At 31.6% G+C, this 27,627-nt stretch overlaps 1 protein-coding gene and 1 long non-coding RNA gene across 3 annotated transcripts; one reads left to right on the top strand and one right to left on the bottom strand.

Moving 5' to 3' along the window:
• Positions 1-507: 507 nt before the first annotated feature.
• Positions 508-26,514, bottom strand: LOC148623111 (uncharacterized). Of its 2 annotated transcripts, XM_088573642.1 has the most exons (21): positions 26,279-26,514; positions 25,369-25,459; positions 24,693-24,780; positions 24,028-24,124; positions 23,812-23,844; positions 23,136-23,244; positions 21,721-21,783; positions 21,238-21,499; positions 17,859-17,952; positions 17,387-17,485; positions 16,411-16,501; positions 15,300-15,501; positions 12,265-12,361; positions 10,052-10,188; positions 9,654-9,779; positions 9,382-9,434; positions 8,897-8,998; positions 8,387-8,573; positions 6,444-6,559; positions 5,970-6,063; positions 508-4,539 (listed from the first exon to the last, which is right to left on the bottom strand). In XM_088573642.1, exons 1-21 carry the CDS (start codon positions 26,379-26,381, stop codon positions 4,255-4,257), a joined length of 2,529 nt encoding a protein of 842 aa, XP_088429768.1. In that variant the 5' UTR covers positions 26,382-26,514; the 3' UTR covers positions 508-4,254. The 2 variants fall into 2 exon arrangements, with proteins under 2 accessions (XP_088429768.1, XP_088429769.1); XM_088573643.1 differs by lacking the exon at positions 23,812-23,844 and having other exon boundaries at positions 26,279-26,507.
• On the top strand, positions 17,445-27,611 carry LOC148623110 (uncharacterized). Its single transcript, XR_015920778.1, has 3 exons — positions 17,445-17,614; positions 24,666-24,795; positions 27,350-27,611. It is a non-coding gene; the product is annotated as an uncharacterized LOC148623110 (long non-coding RNA).
• The last annotated feature ends 16 nt before the right edge of the window (positions 27,612-27,627 follow it).

Here is a 27,627-nt window from a genome sequence, read left to right as displayed (position 1 = left end):
TAAAAAAATCTAAATTGAATTCTTGAACTTTCATTATCTTGGATTCATTGTTTACTTTCTAATTTCTAAATTAAGGCTGTTGATTGATGAAAGATATGAAAACTCTTTTTAAATTGTAGACTATCTTCTAATTGATGCAAAAATGTCTACTGTTGCTACATTTTATTTATTGGATAAGGCATAATTATTTTTGTATCAAATATTATTATTACAGTCATTTTTACGGAGTTATTTCCCCTTTTCAGTGTTATATTTGAAATGCGTAATTAAGTTTTGTTAAGACTTTTTTTTGTGTTTATTTTGTTCATAGTCATTAGTGCTATAGATTAGAACTGAAATATCTTCTGTTGCAATTTGATTAGATTATAAGTGAAATTTTGCTAGTTTGACTGGACTTTAGATTTTTCAATCAAACCATAAGGATAATGATAAATGTATGTCATTCAGGCACCCTTAGTCTCTAGTCAAACATGTATTTGTTTTCTATAAATCAAAAGAAAAAATCTCTGACTTGTATTAAATATTTATTTATCCATATAAATCAACATTTAAAATATGAAGATAAAAGAAATCTAACAAGGTATAAAAAATAAAATCACAGCAATGTTCTCTGATCAACAAATCTTCTCAAAACCTCTACCAATGAGATTACTTAAATTCTTTAGAGTGAAGATTTAATGAAAAATTCAAACATTTAACAGAACTCTCAATTTTGAGATTTTTAATGAAGTTTTTAGATTCACAACTCACAAAACATGCCAAAAATTGTTCCACAGCTTCAGTATAATCCTTTTTCATATTTAAAGAATGCAAGCCATTTTAGCTAGTTTTTCAAAGGGACATAACCCACCAACCTGGTTGGTGGTCTCATTTGGGAAAGGGAAAAAGGTAAGCATTTTTCTTGGAAACTGATACTATTTTTACTTTGGTACCTGAATGGTTAGAAATAAGTTCTTCATCAGTTTCCAAGTACTTACCACAGCTCTAATAAATTGAATATTTGAATTTGAAGTCTACTGTTGTCCTTTGACAATAAACCACTCTGTTGTAGCCAAAGTCAGGAATATGAAAAAGAATATTACTGTAACATCTATTTAAATTTAAAAGCATTCAATGTTTTCATATGAGGCAATTTCTATGTGCAGTAAATTTTGCAACATTAATAACTGTTAAAAAAAACTACAGAAGTATGATGTTAAATGGAGAGATTTGCAGTTTTGAAGAATTAGAAATTTCAAAACAGTACATAGTTTTACATGTAAATCTTTAATCTACCGGTAAAATTTTCTGCTCAGTTCTATGTGGCACAGCTACTTGTAATGAAATATTGTCTTTTACTTCAGAAGAAAGTACTATAGAGTATTTTTTCATTGTTTACTACAAAATTTTCTAAGACTAAACTTAAGCACAGATTTTAAACAAAATGCCATTGATTCTCTGTATTATTAAACTGTAAGTTATATAACACTACATACATTTGTACATGAATGTAATGTGTCATAGTAAGTATTAGTTTCTTATTCATAACAAATTACACACCTGACAAACAAGCTTATACATACAAGTTTATAAACAACTGTAACAATATCAGTCACTTACATAATTAACCTTTCATACTTTTTGTTACCTCCCATTATATATATATCTTGAAAGAGTTTTCTTTTTACAAGGGATGGGCTATTCAACTGGATTTTATATGGATTTTTTATTTTTTTTATGGAATGAAAAAAATAGAAAATCAAAATACGGAGAATTGCACATAAGAGCACACTATGAGATTGAAAGATGAATATTGTTCAGTTGTTTCAAGATGAAAGCAATGTTGAACTGCTGCTAAAAAACAGTTGGCAAAAGTCGTAGAGAAGAAATAGAGCACCATAATATATTTATGTACATTGTACGTTGAAAAACACTAATGACATTACCATAACTCAAATGTAAGATGTGAAATCAACTGAATGCTCTGCTGAACTACAATGGTAATAAAAAGCTTTGCAGAGCCCAGCATGATACAACCACAGTGGTCAAACCCTGAACAGTTGGGGCTAGTGGGGACACAATCTTAGTTTTTGACACACTTAAGTTTAGGGACTTACAATTCATTATGGACACTACTGGTTTGGTCACTATATTGCACAAAATTTGAAATTCAAATAAAAATGTTCAAAATCAGACCAAAAATAAAAAGTTGATTTTTTTGGGGTGTGGCCCCTTTGACCCCTTATAACTTGAAAACAGTAAAAACATCAATTCTGCTGATACATTTGTTTACCAGAATTAAATAAAGAACACAATAAAAAGGGAAAACCAAAATCAGAAGATAAACATTCTACACAAATTTTAATATCACACCTATTTTTACCCTTTTTTGCCCCTTTACATGTATATAAAACGGTAGGGGCCACAAACTCAAAATTTAATATGAACCTAAATCTTAGTTAAATATCAACTAAAGTTATTACACTAAAACAACAATGACAGCACCATACCAATATATGACCGCAATTTTTTGCAGTTGTATAATAATGTGTGGATTTGATCAATCTCCTCTTTTTGATGATATTATTATTATTCCTCTATGGTAATTCTAATCATAAAAGTGGCCATCAATTTTTTTTTCTAATACATTCTTGTAACACATTCAGTATGCAAGATAATTCAGTTTTAATTGAAGCTCCTTGGTGGTACCCAACATGAAATGCACAAATAACTTTAACAGATTTTTATTGGATAATGTGCATGACTTGTGGAAATTTTCACATCCATTAGAGCAAATACATGGTAATAACTTGAGTAATAAATCTGACAGCTGAGGATATATCAGTGATAGATCTAAATTAGAAGAAAACAGATGCTTTGTACAAAATATCACTGAAATTCTTTCAATGAACTTGATCTCATTATAAAACAATAATCTTTGACATAAGGTATGGCACTTCTCTTACTAGAAATACACTTGATCGCAGGAAAGGCAAGAGATTTAGCAATCCCATTAAACATTACCGGTAATACAGAAATTATTGGTAAATAATTTTCGTTATGAATACATTACGGTTGTTTTTAAATATATTTATCTTAAACTTGTGAACTTTTATTGTTTTGGGTTCTTTTCATTTTACAAGTGTGGCTCTCTGGAAAAGCACAGATCACAAAATAAACAATTCAGTATGTTTAAAATAATTGTATATAGTACTTTGTACTGTACCAATAACTGTTTAACAAAGAACTTTATTGTCTGATTCTTTTTTAATTATTAATATTACACAGAATTGAACCCTTCAAGGTTGATAGTTAATTATTAAATTCACTGAAATGCGCTGTAAATGAACATTTCAAGGGTAGATAACTCTGTCAGAAACCTAATTTTTCTAACAATTCTAAGAAAATCCAGTAATGCAGAGATCAAATAATGGTCAGATCAGTGGGTTAATGACATGCATGTTACTAAATTATATTGTCAGATCATTGGGTTAATGACTTCCATGTTACTGAATTACATAGTCAGATCAGTGGGTTAATGACATCCATGTTACTGAATTATATTGTCAGATCATTGGGTTAATGACATGCATGTTGCTGAATTATATTGTCAGATCAGTGGGTTAATGACATGCATGTTGCTGAATTATATTGTCAGATCAGTGGGTTAATGACATGCATGTTGCTGAATTATATTGTCAGATCAGTGGGTTAATGACATGCATGTTACTGAATTTTCCTATTTTGTCTGATTCTTACAGAGACTTAAATCATTATAAATTGTGCCTACATAACTTGATAAAAAATGATAATGTATCCAATAATCAAATACTTAACAATAAAACACTTTTCAATTACCATTTATCTGAATATACCAAATCTCTTTTTCCTGGTAATTAAATCTTCACAGGCAATAAAGCAATGGTAAATTAACATGGATCAGAAAATTCTTTTAATTCCAATCAAAGTCTAAAAAATATCATATAAAGTAATTGATATTGAAACAAAAAAATAATTCTATACAAAGACTAGTGACCAAGTAATAAATGCACTTAGGAATCCTTAAAATGTTTTTTTAATCAACACATTTAAAGGGATATAACTCTTGGACATAATATTTTTTCTTTAACATGTTTGCCGATTCTTGTCTTCAAAACACATTAAAAATATGTCATTACAACAAAATGAGTAAAAAACATGTTAATGATTGTAGGCCCATTTTGATGCTGTATATTGATTTGACAGACTAGCACTTTCACAAGACATTCATCCTCTTTATTCCTCTTCCTCCTCATCAGTCATATGATCTTGTTCCTCTGAAAGTCCATCCTCAGTACTGTCCCTTTGTTTAAGGTCTGTATTTTCCTCATTTTCATCTTCCTTTTCACTGTCAATAAAACCCACTTTTTTCTCTGACCCTGTTGATGATTTCCGTCTATCACTTGAGCTTTCTTTTAAACCACTTGATTTATGTCCATTTTGTTTTGGTCTATTCTTCCTTTTTGGTTTTCTGTAAGCATTCCACACTCTAATTGTTTTGTCCCATGAACATGAAACATACTGAAATATAACCACATGATTTGGTATCAATACTTTCTAGAAGCTATCAATACTTTCTTTGTATTCATTAAAATAATTCTTCAGACTTCTGCACCTTCGTGTAAAATATCATAAATAACCTTGGGATGTCATAATAAAGGAGAGGTATCAGTTTCTATACAACTGTAAAAGAAATTTGGTCGTACAATGGTATGGTACTGTCATCATCTGAGGACAGTTGTTTTTGTGCAATGGCATGAGTGTTAGATGCTTGATCTTTATAAAACTTAATGAGATACTAAATAACTAAAGGAGGGTTGATATTGATTTTAGTGGGTTAATATAATTATTATTTTAATACAAGGGACCAAAAAGGGACCAAAAACAAGCATTTTTCCGATGTACAGACAATAACTTGACTATAAGTCAGAGGATCTTTTTAAAATTGTACCACAAGATGCCATACAATTTAAGGAAACATTGGATTCCAAGGGCAATGACTTGAACCAATTAAGGGCCTGTAACAAGCATTTTCTGTATGTTCAGACAACAGCTTGAGTAAAAGTGAATGGATCTCTTTGAAATTGTATTACGAGTTACCATATCACAAAAGGAAGACTGGGATTGATTTTAGGGGTTGTGCCATGAGCCAAGTAAGAATAGGGGGCCACAGAGACCAGATACAAGTTTTTTTTTCTGATTTCTAGATAATAACTTTAGTAAAAGGGAATGGAACATTTTGAAATTGTACCACAACATGCCATATCCCCAAAGGAAGGTCAGGATTGATTTCAGAGATTTTGACTGGAACAGTATAGGAAAAAAGGGCAAAAACAGGTCAAATGTCTAATCACAATCAAAAGTCAAAGCTGTATCAAGCCTGAACAGTGAATCAATACCTGCCCAAAGGCGGTCGTATCAAGCTGTGCCCAACCAAGCATTTTATTCTAGTGTGCATGACTTTCTCAACTTTTTGTATTATAACAGCAAAATTTGGTAAAACAGAAATTAATCTTTATAGAGACACCTTATACACTTGTGTTAGCAATATCAGCATACTTTCTACAAGGATAATGCTCTCAACGATATTGTCAGTTTCACAAGGATGTTCAAAGAGATCTTGCATATGATAGGACATATACCCATCAACTCCCATTAGCAGACCACATCCAACCCAGAAATGACTCCCCACCATGAAGCAGAAGTAACCCTCCAGATAGACCTAGTCATCTATATGTTTATAGCATCTATTTTCCTAGGGTGGAATTGCAGTATTGATTCCTTGAACATAAATCTTGCATAAAGTGTGAATGTGTTCCTTGTTTTATATATAGTTTGTCACCTATTAGTCTAAGAATGTTAATCTATCCAACAATTCATTCAAATTAATTATTATGACCCTCCAATCTTTCCACTCAATGGTACATGTATGAATCTACTAGGATGTATACCTGATTTCTCTCTGTAATATGGATGATATCCCTGACCGAGTCTGAATGTCCTTCATTTGTCTGTACTAGTCTGTAGTTTTCTGGATCATATACCCTAGAAAATAAAGAACCATAATGTTGAGAGTAGATTTATTTGTCTGTTAGTTGTTAAAGTTAATCCCAGAAAAATGCTAAACGTAAGGTTAAAACAATAATGATTATGCTGTTCGTGTACCCTACACACTTCTCCACCATAGTATTCTGCTATTCTTGTACTTTACACACTTCTCCACCACAGTATTCTACTTTTCTTTTTTTTTGTAAATGGACAAATTTCAAACACAATTATACAACATAAAATGTTCATCAAAATGATATAACATACATGTTTGAATTAACTATGGATGGCAATCAATCAGGTACCTTATTACAAGATCTGTAGCTTAGAAATTTCCTAAAACCAAGTATTTGGTTACAAGGTCTACAATGATTTACCTGATAAAATTTTGAACACCAACTATTATGCATCCATTGATAAGGTCTATACACATACAACTGACAGCACCTTGTGCAGATAGTATAGCATCACATTTGTTTAACCCATGTCCAGCCTGTCAAACATACAAATCAATTGTAGTACAAATCTGTGATATATTTCAGTATAGGACTGTCATCTTAATAAATTGTAAATTTTCTTTTAATGAAACAACTTCATTCTAATAAAAGTGTAACATATATTGAATATGAAAAAATAGGCTTTTTAAATATTTGTAGTAGTCAAAAACAGCTAAGTATTAATCATGTATTTAACATTTATAATAATATATGTCCAAATTATTTGCACACAAAATTTTGTTAGAAATGAAACATCTATTAATACAATTTCAAGAAATTAGAATTTCTTTAATACCAACAAATGATAATAAAAATCCCTACTTACTGATCCTACATAATTTTAGAATAGTGCTCGGAAATATAACATTATTTTTTTCGGCCTTGGAAATTTCTGATCAATTGACTGGCATGCACCAATATCTGTCTTACATGCACTGGAAAATGTTGATTTTATCTCAAAAAATATTTTGCTGGGTCAAAGATTCAGCAAATGCTGTTGTATGCTACACAACGCTGCATATAGCATGCATATTGCAAATTGAATCACTAGGTCACGGATCAAATTTAAATTATGTAATAATGCATTAATTTTAATGAATGAACATGGTCACATGACAACTAATTCCCTTAAATACACAATGACACACATTCACAGGTTTGACTATATCCAGGGACTGTGTTTAAATGCGTTGATGCTTTACACCATCCGTGAGAGACCCCAAACGATAGCCAAGGACGTTAAGAAACATCCAAGTCTGTCATGTATTACACATATGAGTGCAAACCGGGTCTATCAGTATTGAGAATACATGTTAGCACAAAAACGAAAAAAAAACCAAGTATAGGTACAGTCAACTGATTGTCAGCGTCACACATATCCTGCAAATAATTGGCTAACACGTTACAAAAGAATTTTGGGAATTTTAGTGGTTTATATCCACACAGTCTAATTATCTCCTTGAAGCAATGTTGTTCTACCTTTATAATGCATGAAATGAAGGCAGCAACTGATATACAGAAAGTGATATCATTTACAACTTTATTGTTAAAGTGTTATTTAATTAAGCATTTAGTTATGCACTCTACAATATGACTTTTTATAAATCTTTTTTCATCTACTGTAAAAAAAACACATGTGCAAGGTATTTGAAATAATTGCAATGCTGCAATATATATCACTGCATGATTTCCCAAGTTTTAAAGGCTTTATATATCAGAATACATCTAACAAATAAAAAGAACATCTAAATTGTAATAAAGCCAGAATTAAACTTGGCTCACAAAGAAAATATCCCCGCTTCAAAAGAAGTTTAACGTTAATTGCGAGACACTTAAGTTCAATGATATCTCTTAAGAGACCTCAGGCAGTAAGTATATTGCTTCACGAACATCTACACATGGTGCCCATCATATCATCAAATCCTTTAAACTGTTAAGGAGAGTTGCACTTAAGAAGTTTTAAGTTGGATTATTTAGCTTTGTAGTTCTTAGACAGTAATTATATTCCTTCAGGCATGTCTACATACAATCAATGCAAAACTGTCCTATAAAATTTCATCTTAATCTCTTGAACAGTAGAGGAGGAGTTGCACTTGGACAGACAGGTTGATTCCTATAACCAAGGTGACCCAATACACAGTGGACTCATCGAGTTAAGGTATAATGAATAAATTTAATATCCAGTTCTTTCATTGTTGCTTTCAGTGGTGCACATCTTCATGAGGAAAAAAAGTTTTTTTTTAATTTTCCTCCTCATGATTTACCACCATCAGATCCAGTAACCCAGAATCCTTTGGTTTTTACTGAAATGAGAGAACTCTTACCCATATTCTGATTGTACCATCATCAGATCCTGTAACCCAGAATCCTTTGCCATGGGGATTCCATCGAACACAAGTTATTTCACCCTCATGACCCTGTAATGTATTCTGTAAGGTCATTTTAGAACCGTCCAATGAAAACTTTCTGATATAGACCATACCATCAGATGAGGAGTAAGCAAATTCATTACTGTAAAATTAAAGAATATTTTTTTGTAATATTTAACATAAGATTAAAATTTAGAAAATGTGAGTCCAAACCATTTCAAGTTAACAATTGTTACCCTTATGTGTGTAAACCTTATTCATTAAAGATACAGTGATTTTAAAAAAATGAAAATGTTTTGAATGGTAAAATTTTTTTAAATTATGAGTAAAATTATATTCTTTACACCAAAAATACAAAATTTGTATAAGTTTGATAATTTAACCGTCACATAGAAATCAAAACTAAAACAGAAATTCTATTTGTACAAGTGATGATATTAAGTTCACAGTATAAACTGTATATACTATTTAGGAGAATAAGCCATTTCCATGATAACACCATCGCATGCAAGTTCTGTATCCTCTATGTTAGATCCTGGTGCTGTGTTTCTGAATGTATCATGCAGGCTAAAACAGAGAATGTAAATAAAGGATGTACATTTACATTATTGAAAAATTCCAGTCTTAATAGACATAGATATAGACCTTTTATTTATAGTCGGACACATTACAAAAACAAGTTTTTCCTTGTCAAGTACCCTTTTATTTATAGTCGGACACATTACAAAAACAAGTTTTTCCTTGTCAAGTACCCTTTTATTTATAGTCGGACACATTACAAAAACAAGTTTTTCCTTGTCAAGTACCCTTTTAATAAGTGTTTTTCTTTCACTGGTGATTTTGCTACTAGTGGTTGAGTGATTGTGTTTCAGATCTGTTCTTTTTTCTGCTTTCTCTACTAAAGACAGAAAAAATACTGTTGATCTAATAATGGATAACTTTATACCTACCTAGCTTTCTCTAAATCCCATATACATATTCTGCTGTCCCACCCACCACTCAGCTACAACAGAAAAAGTTTTACTATGGGGTTAACTCAAATCATGATACCTTGGCTAATACACGTTTTTTTTTTTATTTCATGTAGAAATAAAGTGACAGATTAAATATAAAGCTGAACATTTTCTTCCAATAATAGCATGAATAGCTAAATGTTTATTTTTCATGAAACATGAAAACTGAAATTTAGAGATAAACATACTAATTTTAATGATGTACGTACCAAGTAGGTAGAATCTAATCCCTGCTCTCTCCCTACAACTACCAAACTGGTCACACAACTTGTATGTTCAGCAAATACAGATTTACACACAAATCCTGCCACCCTATTGGTTACTGAGTCATTATCCTGTAAGTGATAAAACCTTTCATTTCCATACAGCTGTCAGTACATATGCACTGGAAATCTGTGATATATTTCAGACTATTAATATGTTATAAAATATGAGCAGAATATATTAAAACTGAAAAGGTATGAGTTAAAACAGTTTGATTTATTCAATTCTTATTAAGCAAATGAACCAAAACATTTAATAAATTAACTTGGAAAAAGAAGATGACAGCTACTGGACATCTTAGGATTGTAACCAAAAAATAATGAGGAAAGACAAAAGTACTTACATTAAACTTTCTATTTTTAGGTAAGAGCTCTGAATCAGGATCAAGAAGTATACTATATCTATCTATCAATTTGTCTAAATCTTCTGGTTTCATGTCTTTCAGGGCTTTAACAGCATCATCATCAAATCCCCAAATATCTGTTTCAAATAAGAATCAAGATATATATGCAAATTATTTGCTTGTATATAAGGTTGACATTTGCCAAAAATAAATGGAAACAGATAACAGATTGTCACATGTGTATAAATTGATTTTTACATCTAAAGGTATATACTCATCTTCTTAAACCATGTTGGAATGAATTTATGAATGGATAATATTGTATGATAAAAAGACATCCTAGAATATATAAGCATTGGCAGTTCAATTGAACATAACTTACATCCTAGAAATCAATGGGCATTGGCAGTTCAATTGAACATAACTTACATCCTAGAAGTCAATGGGCATTGGCAGTTCAATCAAACATAACTTACATCCTAGAAATCAATGGGCATTGGCAGTTCAATCGAACGTAACTTACATCCTAGAATCTATGAGCATTGGCAGTTCAATCGAACGTAACTTACATCCTAGAAATCTATGGGCATTGGCAGTTCAATCGAACGCAACTTACATCCTAGAATCTATGAGCATTGGCAGTTCAATCGAACGTAACTTACATCCTAGAAATCAATGGCCATTGGCAGTTCAATCGAACGCAACTTACATCCTAGAAATCAATGGGCATTGGCAGTTCAATCGAACGCAACTTACATCCTAGAAATCAATGGGCATGGGCAGTTCAATCGAACGTAACTTACATCCTAGAAATCAACATATAATAATTAACCCCAGGATGTAGAATGTACTTAAAACATAAATATCATAATAATTTTTGTTCTTGATAGCAACATTTAGCCTAGAAACATGTCTATCTAATAAATAATCCAGCATCCTACAAAGTGCTGTGTCCTTTGAACTTAATCACAAATTGTGAATAACTAATTCTTAAAATAAAATTTTAATTTTGGCAATAATGATTAAGATATAAATACAAGTATGAAAATATCATGAGTTAAATCACAGGTAAATACAAAGTAGAAAAAAATACTTATAAAATTATGTTTTGTGCAAATCATACTGTTGACATATCTACAGTTTAAATATAACCTTTTTCATCCAAGTTGAATAATTTATTCTAAATCACAATCACTAAGACATTATTAACAGTATTAAAAAGCTTCACTTGAATTTTATTTCCAGCTCTGCTCATGATAATCTGACAGGAAAAACGTAACTTATTTATTGTATATCAAAGATAAACCTAGAATAAGAACTTGATATCCTTGCCACACATACAAATAAAAGATTTCTAATTGTTATTAAATAAGCTAAATAAAAATAATTAGAAATAATGGGAGCATGCTTCAAAAAGGATACCCTCTGTTTTGACATCAAACAACTTTTTGTTAGATTATTTTCCATGATTCAGCAATAATAATCTTCCTTCATGTAACATCTATATAATATGATCTGCCTGGATAGCATTCACAAAGAAGGAGGCAATGCACTTACAACATGATAATTTTTATATATCCCCTAAGGAACTTTGTTTGCAGGGTGAATAATGACTAAAAATGAAGTACAAAAATATGGAGCATGCATGTGTTTTTGCTATTTGGTGGTTAATGCACTACATAGTTTAACAAGTTCATCTTTTTGTACAAAAAAAATCTGAATAATGATAAACTAACTAAAAAAAAAAATACTCAAATTAGTTTCAATACACCTTTAAAAGCTTTAAAATGTGCATCAATGACATTTGACTACTTTCATGCACGCCTATAACTGATAATAAGATTTAGAAAATGGAAAGATATAAACTGTTCAAATAAATGTACAATTCAATCAAGACAGCATCAGCAGCATAAAAGCTTGAATAAGTATTAAAGACAACAAATCAAATCTTTCCATACAGAAAGAATTAGTGACTCTGTTATACAGCATGCTTTAGGTGTCATTATAGCCATATACTAAAGTCATAGTAAGTCATAAAACATACATGTAAACAAATATTTTTAGAAACAAAAGACAAATTTCATTACTACAAAAGATGCAATATCTAGACTAGCTGATATTATTAAACTTTTGTGAATTATCAAATGTATTCAAAAACTATACTTATACAAACTGACTTTTTAGATGGCTATGTGAATGTGTGATTTACTTACATATATTACTATCCTCTGATGCAGCTATAATATAATCTAAATATTCAACAAAGACAACTTTCATTATGGTAATTTTCTGGTCATCTTGAGTGGTTGTCTGAAAGTACAGGTTATACTGTAGGAGCATGCAGGTATAGATCACAGGTTATACTGTAGATCATTAACAGGATAGCACCCAAAAGAAAGCAAAGATTTACATATAAAGTAAAACATACAGTTGCTTAAGATAAAACTTAGAAAATACAAATAATATAAACATTTGCACTGAAGTAAGATTTACAAGACCTTAGTTATATTTTTTAAAGACTCAAGATTCTGAAAAAAAGACAAGAAAAACATAAGGGATCTTCCATCAAGATACAAATTCTACAAAAAATAATAATAAATACTTCTAGAATTTTTTTCTAAAGGTTTTTTCGCAAATGGAAATAGTTATAATGCCAAATAAAAACAAACAATGATTCTTGGTCACACCTTTAAGCAAATGCTGATAGAAATTTGAAGACTAATGATTTTTTGTGTAGTTCATGTCACAAAATGTAACTCTTGTAACATAAAATTTTATTAGACAACATATCCTAAATTTCAGACTTTCTTTTCCACAGCTCCCCGTGCAGGTCCGGGTGTTTAAAAGAATAGGCCTGCAGCAGCGCTAACCTTGTTGTAAGAGGCGACTAAATAGTGCTCAGAAACCTAGCCGGGGGTTAGGCGCTCTGCCCACAGAGCAACTGGGATGTGTGTCCCAGGTGGTGGAATGGGGTACCCCTGGCATGTTACATGCTGGGGTTGTCAGGCTATAATACGGAAAACCTGACCGCAAACCATAGTGGTGCACCGTGTTGGGAAAGATGCCACGTTCCTCACACGTGAAAGAACCCTGCTGTGGTATTCGATAGGAGTAGGAATCTTTGCGCTCCGCCACAGGAGGCTAAATTGCCCGACCTTACCCATCCCCCCTATTTCCAGTGGCAGTCAAAATTTGTCGACCCTATTATCCTTGTGACCCATCCTTTTTTTTTCGTTTCATGTTCATTTTATCATCCATTTCGTGTTCATTGTCTGAATATAGCTGAAATATTGCTGCTCGGACGTTAAACCCCAACAAACAAACATCTTTTCCACAGCTAATAGTCTATAGTTTTCACCCATCTGTATGGAATGCCTAAACTGTCTGATGAGATACACATTTGTTTACGTGTTGTCAATTTTATATTACTTGCCGTGGTTTTATAATTACATGTGGTCATTTTGTATTTACTTTATGTAGGAACATCTTTACATTATGTCGTTTTGTGTTTATGTTCTGTAATTTTGTCTTTACGTTCCGTCGTTTTATGATTACGTTATGTCAACATATATTTACGTAATGTGGATTTATCTTTACATGCAGTGGTTTTCTTATAACATGAGGTCGTATCATGTTTACGTTATGTTGATCTCTAAATACATTATGTGCATTTTCTTTTCTTTACGTGCAGTGATTTCTTCTTTACGTGATGTGGACAAAAATTTCATGATAACGTGTGACCCCGGAACTTTCCGATCGTTTAAACTTCAAATCAGTCCGTAAACGGCAAAATAGACGTCACAACGCCAATTAGAAAAATGTTGAACAAAATACACTTGGGTAGTCTATCCAGTCACCCTAGAGTATTTATTCTATAGTAAAAAAAATAGCTTATTTGTTATTTACTTTCAATATTATCACAATTGATACACCTTGGACTCTGTTGATGACTTGTGGCGATTTTCGTAGTCAGAATATATATTTTTTTTAATTCCAAGGACATGGGAATTTCGACTCCCGCGAAAATGTACATAAATTCGACTCTACAAGTTATTGTATGATTAAATTTAATTTTCTACATTAACAAACCACCAAAACTAATTTTTAAGAAAGAATTTTCAAAAATGTTAATGATTGATTGATTGTCGGGGTTAAACGTCCGAGTAGCAATACTTCAGCTATATTCAGACGATGAACATGAAATGGATGATAAAATGAACATGAAATGAAAAATGGGATGGGACACAAGGATAATAGGGTCCAATACCACAGCAGGGTTCTTTAACGTTCGACAAACGTGGCATCTTTTCCAAAACGGTGCATCACTATGGTTTGCGGTCAGGTTTTCCGTATTATAGCCTGACAACCCCAGCATGTAACATGCCAGGGGTACCCCATTCCACCACCTGGGGCACACATCCCAGTTGCTCTGTGGGCAGAGCGCCTAGCCCCCAACTAGGTTTCTGAGCACTATTTAGTCGCCTTATACGACAAGCTTAGCACTGCTGCAGGCAGGCCCTAATATAAAATTGACAACACGTAAACAAATGTGTATCTCATCAGACAGTTTAGGCGTTCCATACATCTGCATAAGTTATTTTTGTTAAGAATTGTAACTAATTTGCACAGATATTTAGGAGTTAATGATTGCAAATAAACCTTCACCAACTCCGCTAATGTGATTTTGGTAGTTCAATTTGTGATCAAATCAAATTCATAATTTTTGAAGACAATATATTCATTTTCTCAATGGTGGTACCCTTGATAAATTTTACATGATTTTCTATTCTGAAGCCTACTTGCTGTTATATATAAAGCTGGAGAATCATATATAAGCAAAGGAATTGTACTTTTAAAAAATGTGAAATGGAACTTACAAAGCAATATATGGAGAAATAATTGTAGATGTTGGACAATTTTTACTTTGTAGACTCTGCTACAACTTTCTTGAAATATTATCCCTTAGTAGCAGAGGCAATTAAGGTCTACCACACATAAACTAACTGTGCAATATACCAATGATCTTACCAGATTTTACAAAAATACAATTATCTTGGGAAGGTCCCGTTTGGAAATTTGAAAAAAAAAACTGATGCATAACTCAATTTTGGAAAATGTTAAAGATCTACCAATTACCAGTATTATAGGTATAGGCTACCTTATCTACAAACATTCTGTTGGTAACATCACTAAATTAATGTTAATTTTCATGATGGTAAATCAAGTAGGTGAAACACAGTCTACTCACAGCAGGTAGTATAGGTTTGTTGTAGGAGTAGTGACTCTGAATATTCCTGAAGTTAACTTTAGCTGAATCAACTTTGACAGGTTCAGTAGGTCTCTGTGAAGGTGTATGACTTAACTGCTGCTCAAGAATTAACTCCCTTGCTTTACTTCCTGCCTTCTTTTTCTTCTTCAACTGAGTATCATTAATTTGATATGGTTCATTACTGAAATCAATATTTAAAAAACTTGTTTAATAATCCAATCATTGTTTTTTCCCATCAAATAGACAAAGGTATATATGGCCTCTAATATTTTACTGTTCAACTGAAAAATCCCATTTGCACCTATACTTCTCTTAGTACCAATCCATATAAACACTGAGATATAGAGATGATTCAAGGTGCAGAAAAACTCACCAAACAATTGTTTCTTTTTTTTTCCAGACAATCTATATGCTATACATAGTCCTTTCTGTATACAGATCTGTATTTTTTTAGATATTCGTACATTCGTCTCCATTTAAATCAACCAAATAATGATTGATAACTCTTGAAAAATGCCAATTTCATATACCAATCTATATAAATTGTATCTGAAAGCTGCAAAAACTGAATGACACAATGAAACTGTTTATTAGGTCTTTAACTGTTCCTGAATTTTCAGTATTTGCTAATTTAAGCTAGTTAAAAAAAAATCTGAAATTCAATCCCTGCAACGGGAATATATAACAAAATTTCTGTAAATGTTTCATCATTAAACACCATGGAGAAGCATAGAAAAGGTAACGAATGGGCAACCTCTGTGTAACAGAAGCGCAGATATCCCATCACTCTTTACCCTGCAAGTGGGAGTATAGATTTTCACATGCATGAATCACCCCCTGTCTGATTTTGACATGCATGAATCACCCCCTGTCTGATTTTCACATGCATGAATCACCCCCTGTCTGATTTTCACATGCATGAATCACCCCCTGTCTGATTTTCACATGCATGAATCACCCCCTGTCTGATTTTTATCAAGGCTGCTACTTATTAGTTGATAACTATTCTTAAAAAAAGATAAAAAATCTTTTAGCAGTGATTTATAACCAAAAAAAAAAAATTTTCCCTATAAAAATATCAATGACTAACCTGTACATAAAATGATTTGATTGCATTCTTTCCCATTTCATTATAACACCTGTGTGATCACCACTGAATATCAGTATTGGCACTTTTTTAGCTAAAAACATAAAACACATAGAATTAAGTTACTGTAGTTAAGTTTTCTTTAGTTGGAATTCAACATTTCTATAAATAAATCATGAAACAAATTACGCAGATAAAATGGGTTAATTACCTATTCCATACTTGTATTTCAAAATTTTTGTAAACATGAATATTTGATCAATTTGTAAATATGGTGGTTTAACCTATTTCTGGTGCAATCACAAATTTGGATTGTTGTAAAGAAGAACAGGGGCCTTTGCATGGAAATCATATGTCATCAAGGTCAGGTCAAGAGGTGTTTCCTAACATACTCAAATTAGCTCAACATTCTTTGTATGGTTTATCATTCTTTTTATAAGTTCGCCATTGTGATTTACTGTACACCCTAAAAATCTGTTTAAAATTAGATTCATATTTTGATATTGATTTTCAACCTGCAATAAAATAAAGAGAACTAATTAATGGACTGCTATTTAGGAGGAATGAACTAATTGATGGACTGCTATTTAGGAGGAATGTACCACTAAAATCAGATGAAAATGCATGCATGACCAAGAATTTCCCTTTACACTGGAACCAGGTTAAACAAAAACAATTATGGCAACCAATGACCCTTTGACATTTAATAGAAGAATATCAAGGCTACATGTATAGAAACAAAACATGTCCATCAATTGTTTTTTTACTGGAGGCTTGATATTTTGACCACTGGAGTAGGGTCAACCAACTTTAATTGTTTATCAAACAAGAACACATATCAATAATGAAGACAACAAGTTTGTGTCATATGAAATATTGAGTGATGACAATTTGTGCATCCGATATTATTACCATAACCCTCTTTGCTTACACAAATTATTATTACTAATCAATATCTGATCAATATTACAGAACTTACTGTAACACAAACTCTCTAATGGAGCTTTACACTTCAAAGCTGTCACACAACCTGATGTGTTGTACTTCCAAACAATTAAGTGTCTTCTACTAGTACATGCTGAAAGTAGAACAGAGATGGAATACAATTACCATAAAATGTTCAAATAGTTCTAAAATATGAATAGTCTAAGTGATCTGTATGTCTCCACTGGATATAAACACAACAGTGAAGGGACTAATATCCAAGGTTTGTGGATTTGACATGCATTTTTTTGTTAGAAAGCAAACTATCTTGATAAGGGTGAAACATGAAAAACTGTGAATTCAAGCAGTTTAGTTTAGCGGTGCAAACACACCATAATATTTCCATCAATTCAGGTTGAGAAACAATAACTTCTGCTGAGCAGATTGACCTATGCAAAAAAGTCTTAAAAACTAGGCTGCCTAGGCATATTATCAACTTTATCAGCTATTGTTACTGCAGTGCTTACCTACAACTTCATTAAGTTCATTGAAATATTTCAAAATCTGTAAGGAATATTTTTCTTCTTCTTCTTTTTGAAATGTACCAATAAATTCTGAAACCTATAACAACAAAACAGTATTACATTCTGAATATAAAAAAATTTCTGTATGTTTCAATATTTTAAGTTTGATAACATAAATTTTGACCTTCCATAAAACATCATTTTAAGTTTGTGTAAATACTTTTAATATTTTATTTGGATGACTGATATTTATATAATTTTAAATCTTGAATCTGGTTTTAAATTTTAAATTGCAATTTTATATTTTTTCGTTTTATTTATTTTTTATTTCCTTTATTGTTTACAATTTTATTTTACTGTAAAGTTTACTAGTTTCTGGGTTTATATGTATTTTTAGTGTATGTTGTAAAGTGCTTAGAGTATTTTATTGTAAATATATAATGCGCTATAAAAGAACCTTGTAATAATAATAAAAATAATAATATTTTTTACTAAATCCTCAAGTTGTAAATGGAAGGACTTAAGTGTATTATTTACAACAGAGATGAAAGTGACTTTTGTCGAAAAAAATATGAAGATATTAGCTGGAGGTTTGCGGGCTGCCTTAAGCCCTAAAGCAGGGTCCAAGTACATAGCCCTGGTGGGGCCCCACAGAGCAAAGCCCCATAAAACCCAGAGATTTCAAGATTTTTAACACATTTTTGGTCATCCTCCCAAGTCAGGGTTTTTAGCGGGTATCGCCAAGCGCCATCTAGTGAGTTACTTAAATTTAAACCAGATCCAAAATCCAATCAAATCACTCGTAATAGAAACTCTCCGATATAACTTACAAAGTGGCTACACATAACATCATTTTTTTTTTCAGTAAAGACTCTAAACAGAATCTACAGTTATCATTTTTACTCATATTGCATCATTTGTGACATCATACAACTTTCAGTTACTATATCGGATCGTCCATTACCTCGTATTATAGTTTACCTTCCACACACATTTTGTTAAATCGATTATCATTGGTGCTTCTCACCCCAGGAAACAACCAATCGGAATTGGCTGGGCGATACCCACTAAATATGAAAGAGTGATGTCAGGGGTTTGAGGGAGCGAGGGTGGACTCAAAACCCTGACTTGGGAGGATGATTTTTGGTCGTCATCATGAACTCGTGGATCAATATGGTGTATCCATCTGCACCATGAAAACTGATTTATTCAATGGGTCACAGTTTTCCTTTCCTCGTTTGTCTACCCTGGACTTGACTTTTTATGAGCAACCTGGCGGGTGTTTCTAGAAAAACAGAGCACGCTTACTCTACCAGTGCTCCTGGTCCATGCTCCCAGTTTTAGTGGAGTCTGAGTTGCTCATTTGCTTTTGTTACTTTGTATGTATGATTTTAGTTACTTTATGTTCTTTGTTGTGTATGTCTGTTTTCCATGTCTGGTCTTTGTCCCTGGATTACATTCTTTTGATTATCACTATAACCTAGGTTCCCTTGATTACTCTTTGACATGACCTGAGTATGGTTTACTTACTTATTTAATTGAAAAAAATGAGGAACAATGCCAACTGGTTCCTTTTGACAAATAACCATATCGCCAACCGAGATTACAACTTCAGTTTTTAAACCAGTCGGGACAAAACAAATCCTTACAGCATATGAAGTTTTCAACTTGCCACGGGAAAGTGTAACTAAGTACCTAACTTTCCCTGATTCAAATTGCACTTGTCCCGGGTAACAGGAAATAGGAATCCTAGAACACTGTGTTCACAAAAGCCGTGGAGTAACGTTCGAATAAAATATGCAGAAAACAGTTCAACATACCTGCCAACTTTTGAAAATCCCCATGGGGTTTTTCAGACGAGGTGTGTGAAAGGACAATGTCACGACAAATTTTGCAAGTTGTATGGGTTTTACTGTTGTAATGTATGAATAAGACAACTACTCCAGTAGTACAGGACCTTTTTCAGTTGAACAGCATGTGCATGCAATGTTATGAATTGATATTTGTAACCCCCTTTTCGTGGGGGATTCTTCCAAACCTAATTGAAATGCTGAAGTTCAAATTCTTAAAAATAACTGAGAATACAGTTTATGTATTTCTACTATCATGAAACGCATTGTGTACATCTTCCCTACATATACTTTTTGAGGAACCTCAATTTTCATATATTGAAATGGATTGATTATAGATCTCAGCATGGTCACACACGTGTTTAACCAGTTTATTAACCGGATAACCCTTTCACAAAACTGAAAGTTTTCTCTCAATGTGAAACTTGGACATCATATTCTTTGCATTAAATGCATACTTTGAGGTGCAGTATATCAGGAATGTAAAAATTTCAATAACACAGCTACCAAATTTCAAAAATCATCGCAATTTACAATATATAGTATTTTTTTTAACTATTGCAAATATTTTTTGTGAAATATACTGTATTGTTGAAATAAAAAAAAAATAATTGAAAATTGTAGGGGGTAACTCATTTTGTCTAAACACTGGTAAATTTATAATTTGTTTATGTGACTCTACAAATTTTAGACCTATTAAACTGACAGTATTTGACAATTTAATTGTGCAGTAGAAGTTATTCTTGAGAAATTGATTGGCTGTTCATAAATTAGTAGTAGATCCAATCCATATTCATTTTCTAATTGTCAATCATTATTGATAACCCTGATCAGCTAATTGCTCCTCGGGGACTATTTACCGGTCATTAAACATTCCATTACCTGTTTAGACAGCAATTAACACCTTTTGTCAGATTTATGACTCTTCTATTCAAAGAAATGTGATTGAAACATGAATTTATGGGTTTGAATTAGAATTTTTCTAGGTAAATTTGACAAAATCAGGTTTTAGGACAAATTTGACATGTAAAATCGTGTTAGCAGGACAAAGGGCCAAAATCGTGAAAAACACGCTTACATTGTGTAAGTTGGCAGGTATGGGTCAATTTTACTGACTTGATTTTTTGGTTCATTTTCATTTAATCAAAGACACAACCAAGTGTTTTGAATGGGCTAACTGGGCAAAAAACCGTCAACATCAGACCTCACCCCTTCCTAAAATTTTCTCAATAAATTTACAATGATCTAAAAAATGACCAAAATCACCCAAAAAATCTGCAGAAAACTTTCATCCCTGTTACAAAAAGAAGCATAAAATGTTATGGTTAAAGCATACATGTGTATGAGAAATTAATTGTTAAAAAATGTTTTTTTATTGAAATTCCAATGCATTTTATAAAAGGGAAAATCTACTATCTCACTTTGTATCATTAAGATTTTGGCAACTGAAATCTGAACTGATATCAAAATTAAGGATACAAAAAGATATGGAAAATATCTCCACATTACGGAAACAACAAACTAAATCTCACCTTGTCACCAGATTTGGGATCAAACAATGAGGCATATGAAGTGCCACCTGCAACCCAGACTGTTTTGTTCCTAGGGACGTAACAAATCCCTGACACTGTAGCCATAAAGTTGTCTAGTTTATGGTCGAGTTTGATATGTTTACCATCTATAGACCAGATCTTTGCTGTCTTGTCAAATGAGCCTGTGATTATCCATGTACTATTCTCGCTGTCTCTCACCATCAATAGACATGATATACCAGCATCGTGTGCCTTAGGATTTCTGTAACACCAGACAAAACACACGTCACTACTTTGATCATTTACATTAACTGGCATTAGTAAATTTTATTATCGTGTAACAATCATCACTATATACATTTAATTCAATAGCTGTTAATACTGTAATGAGAGAAGAATTGACATTGTTTACATAAAATTGTCACCACTATTTTATTGATTTAGATCTACTATAATTCTTTGTTGTGTTTTATAAAGACTTACATGATCTTATTCTTGACAGTACCATCCATTGATACATCATAAATAATCAGCTTCTTGTCATACCTTATAAAAAAAATCTGATAATACACTGACTATATATACAACCAAACATATCCATTAACCATTTACTCTTAGTAAATACATAAATTAACTTAATCAAATAAGTTAAATTCATTGACAGAGGATTTCAAAGAATATTTTAAATACATATTTTATTTATATATGTGCTTGGGTTTCAGTCTCATGGACATTTCCTTTAACCACATCTTTATTTCACAGGTAAATAAAAGCAATGGAATTGATTGTGCCAAAAACATACTTTCATAGTTAAACCAATCCACGTATAAATAAAAAGCTTCGAAAAGTGCAGCATGATACAACCACAGCCAGATGACCACTGCTCACTTAGGGCAAGTGTTCAACTGTTGTCACAATATTAACTCTTGACACATTTTAACAAAGGAACTTACAGTTCATTATGGACACAACAACTTATTTGGGTACAACATTGCACAATTTTTTGAAATTCCATTTATGTACAAAGTTCTGCTTCAGGATGTTTCATGGCTCACTTTGTACTTTATTATCTCAAAAACAGTAAACGACAGAGTAAATTAGCTAAGCATACTTCTTAGAGCTCTTGTGTTAAGACAGGAATTTTTGTAAGAAATCCAACAAAAAAAATTTCAACTTTGCACCAAATTTTAAAAAGTAGATTTTTTGGGGACTTTACCCCTATGGCCCTTTATAACTAAAATATTGTAAGAAATATCTGAAGTTTGATTGAAAAATGCAGGCAGTGATTTTCATGAGGAGCCTAATAAAAAGAAAATTCAAATTCATATCAAAAATAAACTAGAGACTCTAAAGAACTTTAATCGCTCACTTGAATTGATAAGCAACCTTCTATTTTTTGTAAAAGTGCCATGATTTTTCTTGGATTGAGATTCCTAACAAAAAAGGGCAATTCATTAATCCAACAACGCCTGACAGATTTACATGAAATTTGACCACAGACAGACCTTACTATGCAAACACTTTTACCCTAAAGTAAGATTTTTGCTAAACATCACGGTTTTGGAGATAAATGCAAACATCTGTCTGACCCCTATGTTCTATTTTTAGTAACTGTGGGCATGTTTGTTGATGGATCAAAATCCCTCACATCAGCTCTATACAGAATACCCTAAGGAACATTCAATCCAAGTTTGGTTCTAATTGGTCAAGTAGTTTCAGAGGAGACGAGTTTTGAAAAGTTGCTATAACAACAGACGCCAAGTGATGGCAATGGTTCACATGGTCTTTCGGACCAGCTGAGCCAACAATTCAAATTCAAAAAGCAAGCTTCCTCAAGTAGCGAGTAACAATATATCAAAATTTCATGACATTTGATGATTATCTACAAAAGTTCTTACCCAGCTGAGTAAATCTTATTTTCATGCCAAATCAGACATCGTACAATATCTTCATGGTCCTCAAATATGTGTAGTGGATGGAGATCTAAGATGTGACCATTTTCTTTACCTGAAAACAATTATTATAAAATTTGTATCTTGTGGGTAATTTATAAAAAAAAAATAAGTAATAAAATACATGATTTTTTTTTGTAAACTGCCTCTTCAACTCAGTTACCATAAATAAATAATGAATAAAAACTACATGAATAGAGCTATCTATGACATGTGTCACTATTTTACTAGAATTTTAAACATGCATTAAAATGAGGTTAAAACTGATTAACAACAGGTCAAAAATAGAAAAGGCCAAATGTAGCAAGAATAAAAAAAATAGACAATGATGAGTTCATACAAGTTTAAACAACTAATTCTAGAAAATCCTTCCAGACTGGCATTAAAACGGGGGAAAAACTGACATATATGGCTCATGAAATTAGATTAAAGATGTTAAGGAATAAAAGTGGTAACTTAGTACTACTACATATACACTAAATACATTTTTAGTGTTCAACTTGCACTGCTGAATTAATGCTGTCTGTCATCAAGGTAAAAAAAATAATACATCAACATTATCACCACAAAATAAGTATCAGTATTAAAATTAGTAAAAAAAACTTGATAGCATATATAGTACCTTCCTTGTCTTCTATATGTATAGGTAAAATGGCTACAAACATCAAGTAAAAGGGGTTAACAACAAATTATCAACAAATTAACAGAACCCTATAATTCTTTTTACAGCTTAATTAGCAAATAATGTCGACCCAACTAATTCATAAATTCAAAAGTAAACAAAATAACTGTTTATAGAAAATGAAATATTTGTAAGAGGAAAAGAATGAATTTTTACTTTCATCTAGTCCATAAATTCTAATGGCTCCATTAAACCCACAAGCAATTTGTCTCCTCCAAGGATGCATAACCATACAATACACTGGTATGCCAATCTACAAAGAGGGAAAACAGACACATAACCATACAATACACTGGTATGCCAATCTATAAAAATACAACTACTTATATATATCATTTTAGGATAAGATTTATCAGATGTAAATTCCTCTGAATTATAAATTAAAACCAATAAAATTTTGTTGATATTCATGTCACAAGAGAATGAATTATTTTTCATCTGCAGTTGGGCAGTTTTTGTTTGACCTTTTCAATTTGTTCAATGTGTCATAGTTTTTTTTCCTCTTCCTTCTACCCCAGACTTGACTTTTTATAAGCAACTCTGCAGATGTTTCTGGAAAAGCAGAGGATGTTTACCCTACCGGTGCACCTGGTTGAGACACCCAGTTTTTAGTGGAGTCTGAGTTGCTCACTGACTTTTCTTTCTTCATACATACTATTTTGGTTATTTTATGTTTTTCTGTTGTGAGTGTCGATTTTCCCAGTCTGTTCTTTGTTCCAGGAATGGCAGGATTGCTTTTTAATTACTGCTAGAATCTTGATTCTCTTGTTAACTTACTCTTTCACACATTTCAGATATTGAAATTTAAAACATAAACTCACAGGAACAACATCAAAGACTCCACCACCAGAAGACCAAGCTACAATATCCCCATCATTGGCAGCTGATAACATCATTTTGGCTTGTGCCCTGTAAACACATATGGTTAAGTACATGTTATACATACATACATATATATATATATATATATATATATATATATATATACATATAAATATATATATATATATATATATATGTATATGTATATATATATCTATATATATATATCTAGATATATATCTATATATATATATATATAGATATATATATAGATATATAGATATATAGATATATATATATATATATATATATATATATATACATATAAATATATATATATATATATAGATATGTATATGTATATAGATATATATATATATATATATAGATATATAGATATATATATATATATATATATAGATATATAGATATATATATATATAGATATATATATATATATATATATATATATATATATATATATATATATCAATTAATAAGTATTTTAGGCTAACAACAACAAAATGTCTTTCCAAAAGGTAACCTCCTGATTCAGGTATGGTTGCCATCTTGATAGTTACAGATCAAAATCAGTTAAACTTATCTCTGTTTAAACCACTTTAATGTTTGTGATTGTAAAATCAAGTGTAGATGAGTATTCATTAATTAACCTACCAGTAAAGAAAATCTGTAACCCAACCTTTATGCTCATGTTGAACAGAACACAACTTTCCAGTCTCAGATTCATAGCATTTGATTACTCCATCTGTAATTTAAGAAAGAAAGCTGAATAATTAACAATTCAAATTATCAAACTTCACAGCTTTACAAAAATATTATATTAATAGTAATAATTCTATAATCATTGATATCAAAATATGACAGTCTATGTTTCTAGCAAAAGTAGATTCTCGAAACTCGAAACCATTAGCAATAGAAGCACAAAACAACTGGCCAATATCTGATTAATTTTCTCCAGGAAGTTCACCATTATTTGTCTCTAATAACCTTTAACCCCAAACTAGAAATCCTAAGCTACATATGTATTAAATTAACAGTGAAGCTTGTGAAACTCATTCGAAATCAGTGGATTTATGTCAATTATTTAATGATAAAAATATTACAAATAGTTTAGGAGAGTTTTTTGTAAAATCTTTAAAGAGATGATAGTACAATTATTCTCATATCATATAAACAAGATTCTAGGAATATAACATAAAACCTGCCATGTGGGTTCAGTATACTGATGTAATTTATGGGTTTCTCTAGCATTGTAGGCTGATAATGGTAATTAAAAGTTAATCATGGCTGATAACAATTTAAACATGGCGCTGAAAAAATGGGTAAAATCTATGTTTAAAGAGGAGTTTAGAGTGTAGGGTGGGTTTATTACAGAAACAGAACGTATCATCCATAAATTAGTCACAGAGCGATTTCAGGCGAGAAAAAAAAACAATTTGAAAAAAGGCAGTAATCAACTAATAAATTCCCTTATGATTTTTTTCCCGAGGTTCCTATTGCCTTACGAGCATATATGTTACTAAAATATATTTCACCAAGCCCTTGTGGTTCATGTTGCAAGTACCTTCACATCCAATTACAATTTCCCTGCGAGCTGGGTTGTACCCTATGGCAGTTATTGGTCGGGAATGGGTGTCCCGCACAACGTAGAGTTTTTCCATTGCCATGATTTATTTCTACTGTTTTCTGCAACACGAATAACACTATGTTTGAAAGAAGATAACTCGAATTTCGTCCTCGTCCACCATTTTTGTATTTCTTGACAACAACGCATTACGCATGCTCTGAATAAGGAAATAATAAATTAGAGATCGCGTACTCGAAACATTATGAATTTTGCCGATATTTTTTCAAAGTGATTTAACATTGTGGTCAACTATTCACAACTAAAAATCGGGCTGATTTTCTATCATCAACCTTAATTATTGCCCAAAGAGTTATACGTCAATAATTATCATTTCCTATATCAGAATAAAAACAACTGATAAAAAATTGGCTTTACTATGGTTTTAGAGAACATTAACACTTCATCTCATTGTTTATTTTTCAAATTATAACAAGTTGTACATAAAATTGTAGTTTAATTTGTATGTAGTGCCGACTAAATATGTCTCTCAACTAACATCAGAAAAAAAATATCAAAAACATCAATTTTAGCAAGTTATCTCCCGGCCTTAATTTGTGCTTGCCAAAAGTAACTTTAAATTCTACATTAGAAGTATCCTATTTTTTTTATTTAAAGATTTTATTTTGCTGATATTTAGGGCGGACTTTTTTCCCTTGAACAAAAAATATCTTTTTTCCAAAAAAAAAATCCATAACCCCTCCCTTCCAGAAAATTAAATGGTTGCTGCCTTAGTGGTTTTATTTTCATGAACTCTGTTCATTCAGTAGACAGTAAAGTGGTATTTGCTTTGTTCAGAAATGCAGTATCTGTTGACCTTACAGCAAAATTATTAGAAACAACAAACAAAAGCTTTTTTTAACCACAAGGTTCACAATTGATTAAGGTCAACCCAAATATTATTTAAATTTCCATAGGTTGCTTATACACTTGACTTTGAAATTTATGGTTACTAATGCATGTAGATTGTAACAATACATCGAAAATATTAAACTGTGCATTTGTTTTAAGGTAACATGACAGGAAAAGTCAAAGGAGTTGGTCCATGGTCCACCAATACAGAGAGAATACCCTAAGCACTACGTTTTTGGTATACATCACATCAGTTAAACAGATGTATAGTTGCCGCTGCTTATAAGAAACATGATGGGCACTGCAGACAATGTATTGACAGCATGAAAAATGCAGTTATGTTTAATAGTATCAAAATAATCAAGAATTAGAGTTAAAGTTCTGTTGTTCAAATGTATTACTTTTTATTGAAAATAAATATTTGAAATGAAAGCCAC

The sequence above is a fragment of the Perna viridis genome, chromosome 3 (assembly GCF_037379345.1).
Source record: "Perna viridis isolate PV_CMFRI_1.1 ecotype Kerala chromosome 3, ASM3737934v1, whole genome shotgun sequence".
Lineage (NCBI taxonomy): Eukaryota > Metazoa > Mollusca > Bivalvia > Mytilida > Mytilidae > Perna > Perna viridis.
The sequence above is the reverse complement of the archived record's forward strand: the minus strand, read 5'-3'. Positions and strand labels throughout refer to the sequence as shown.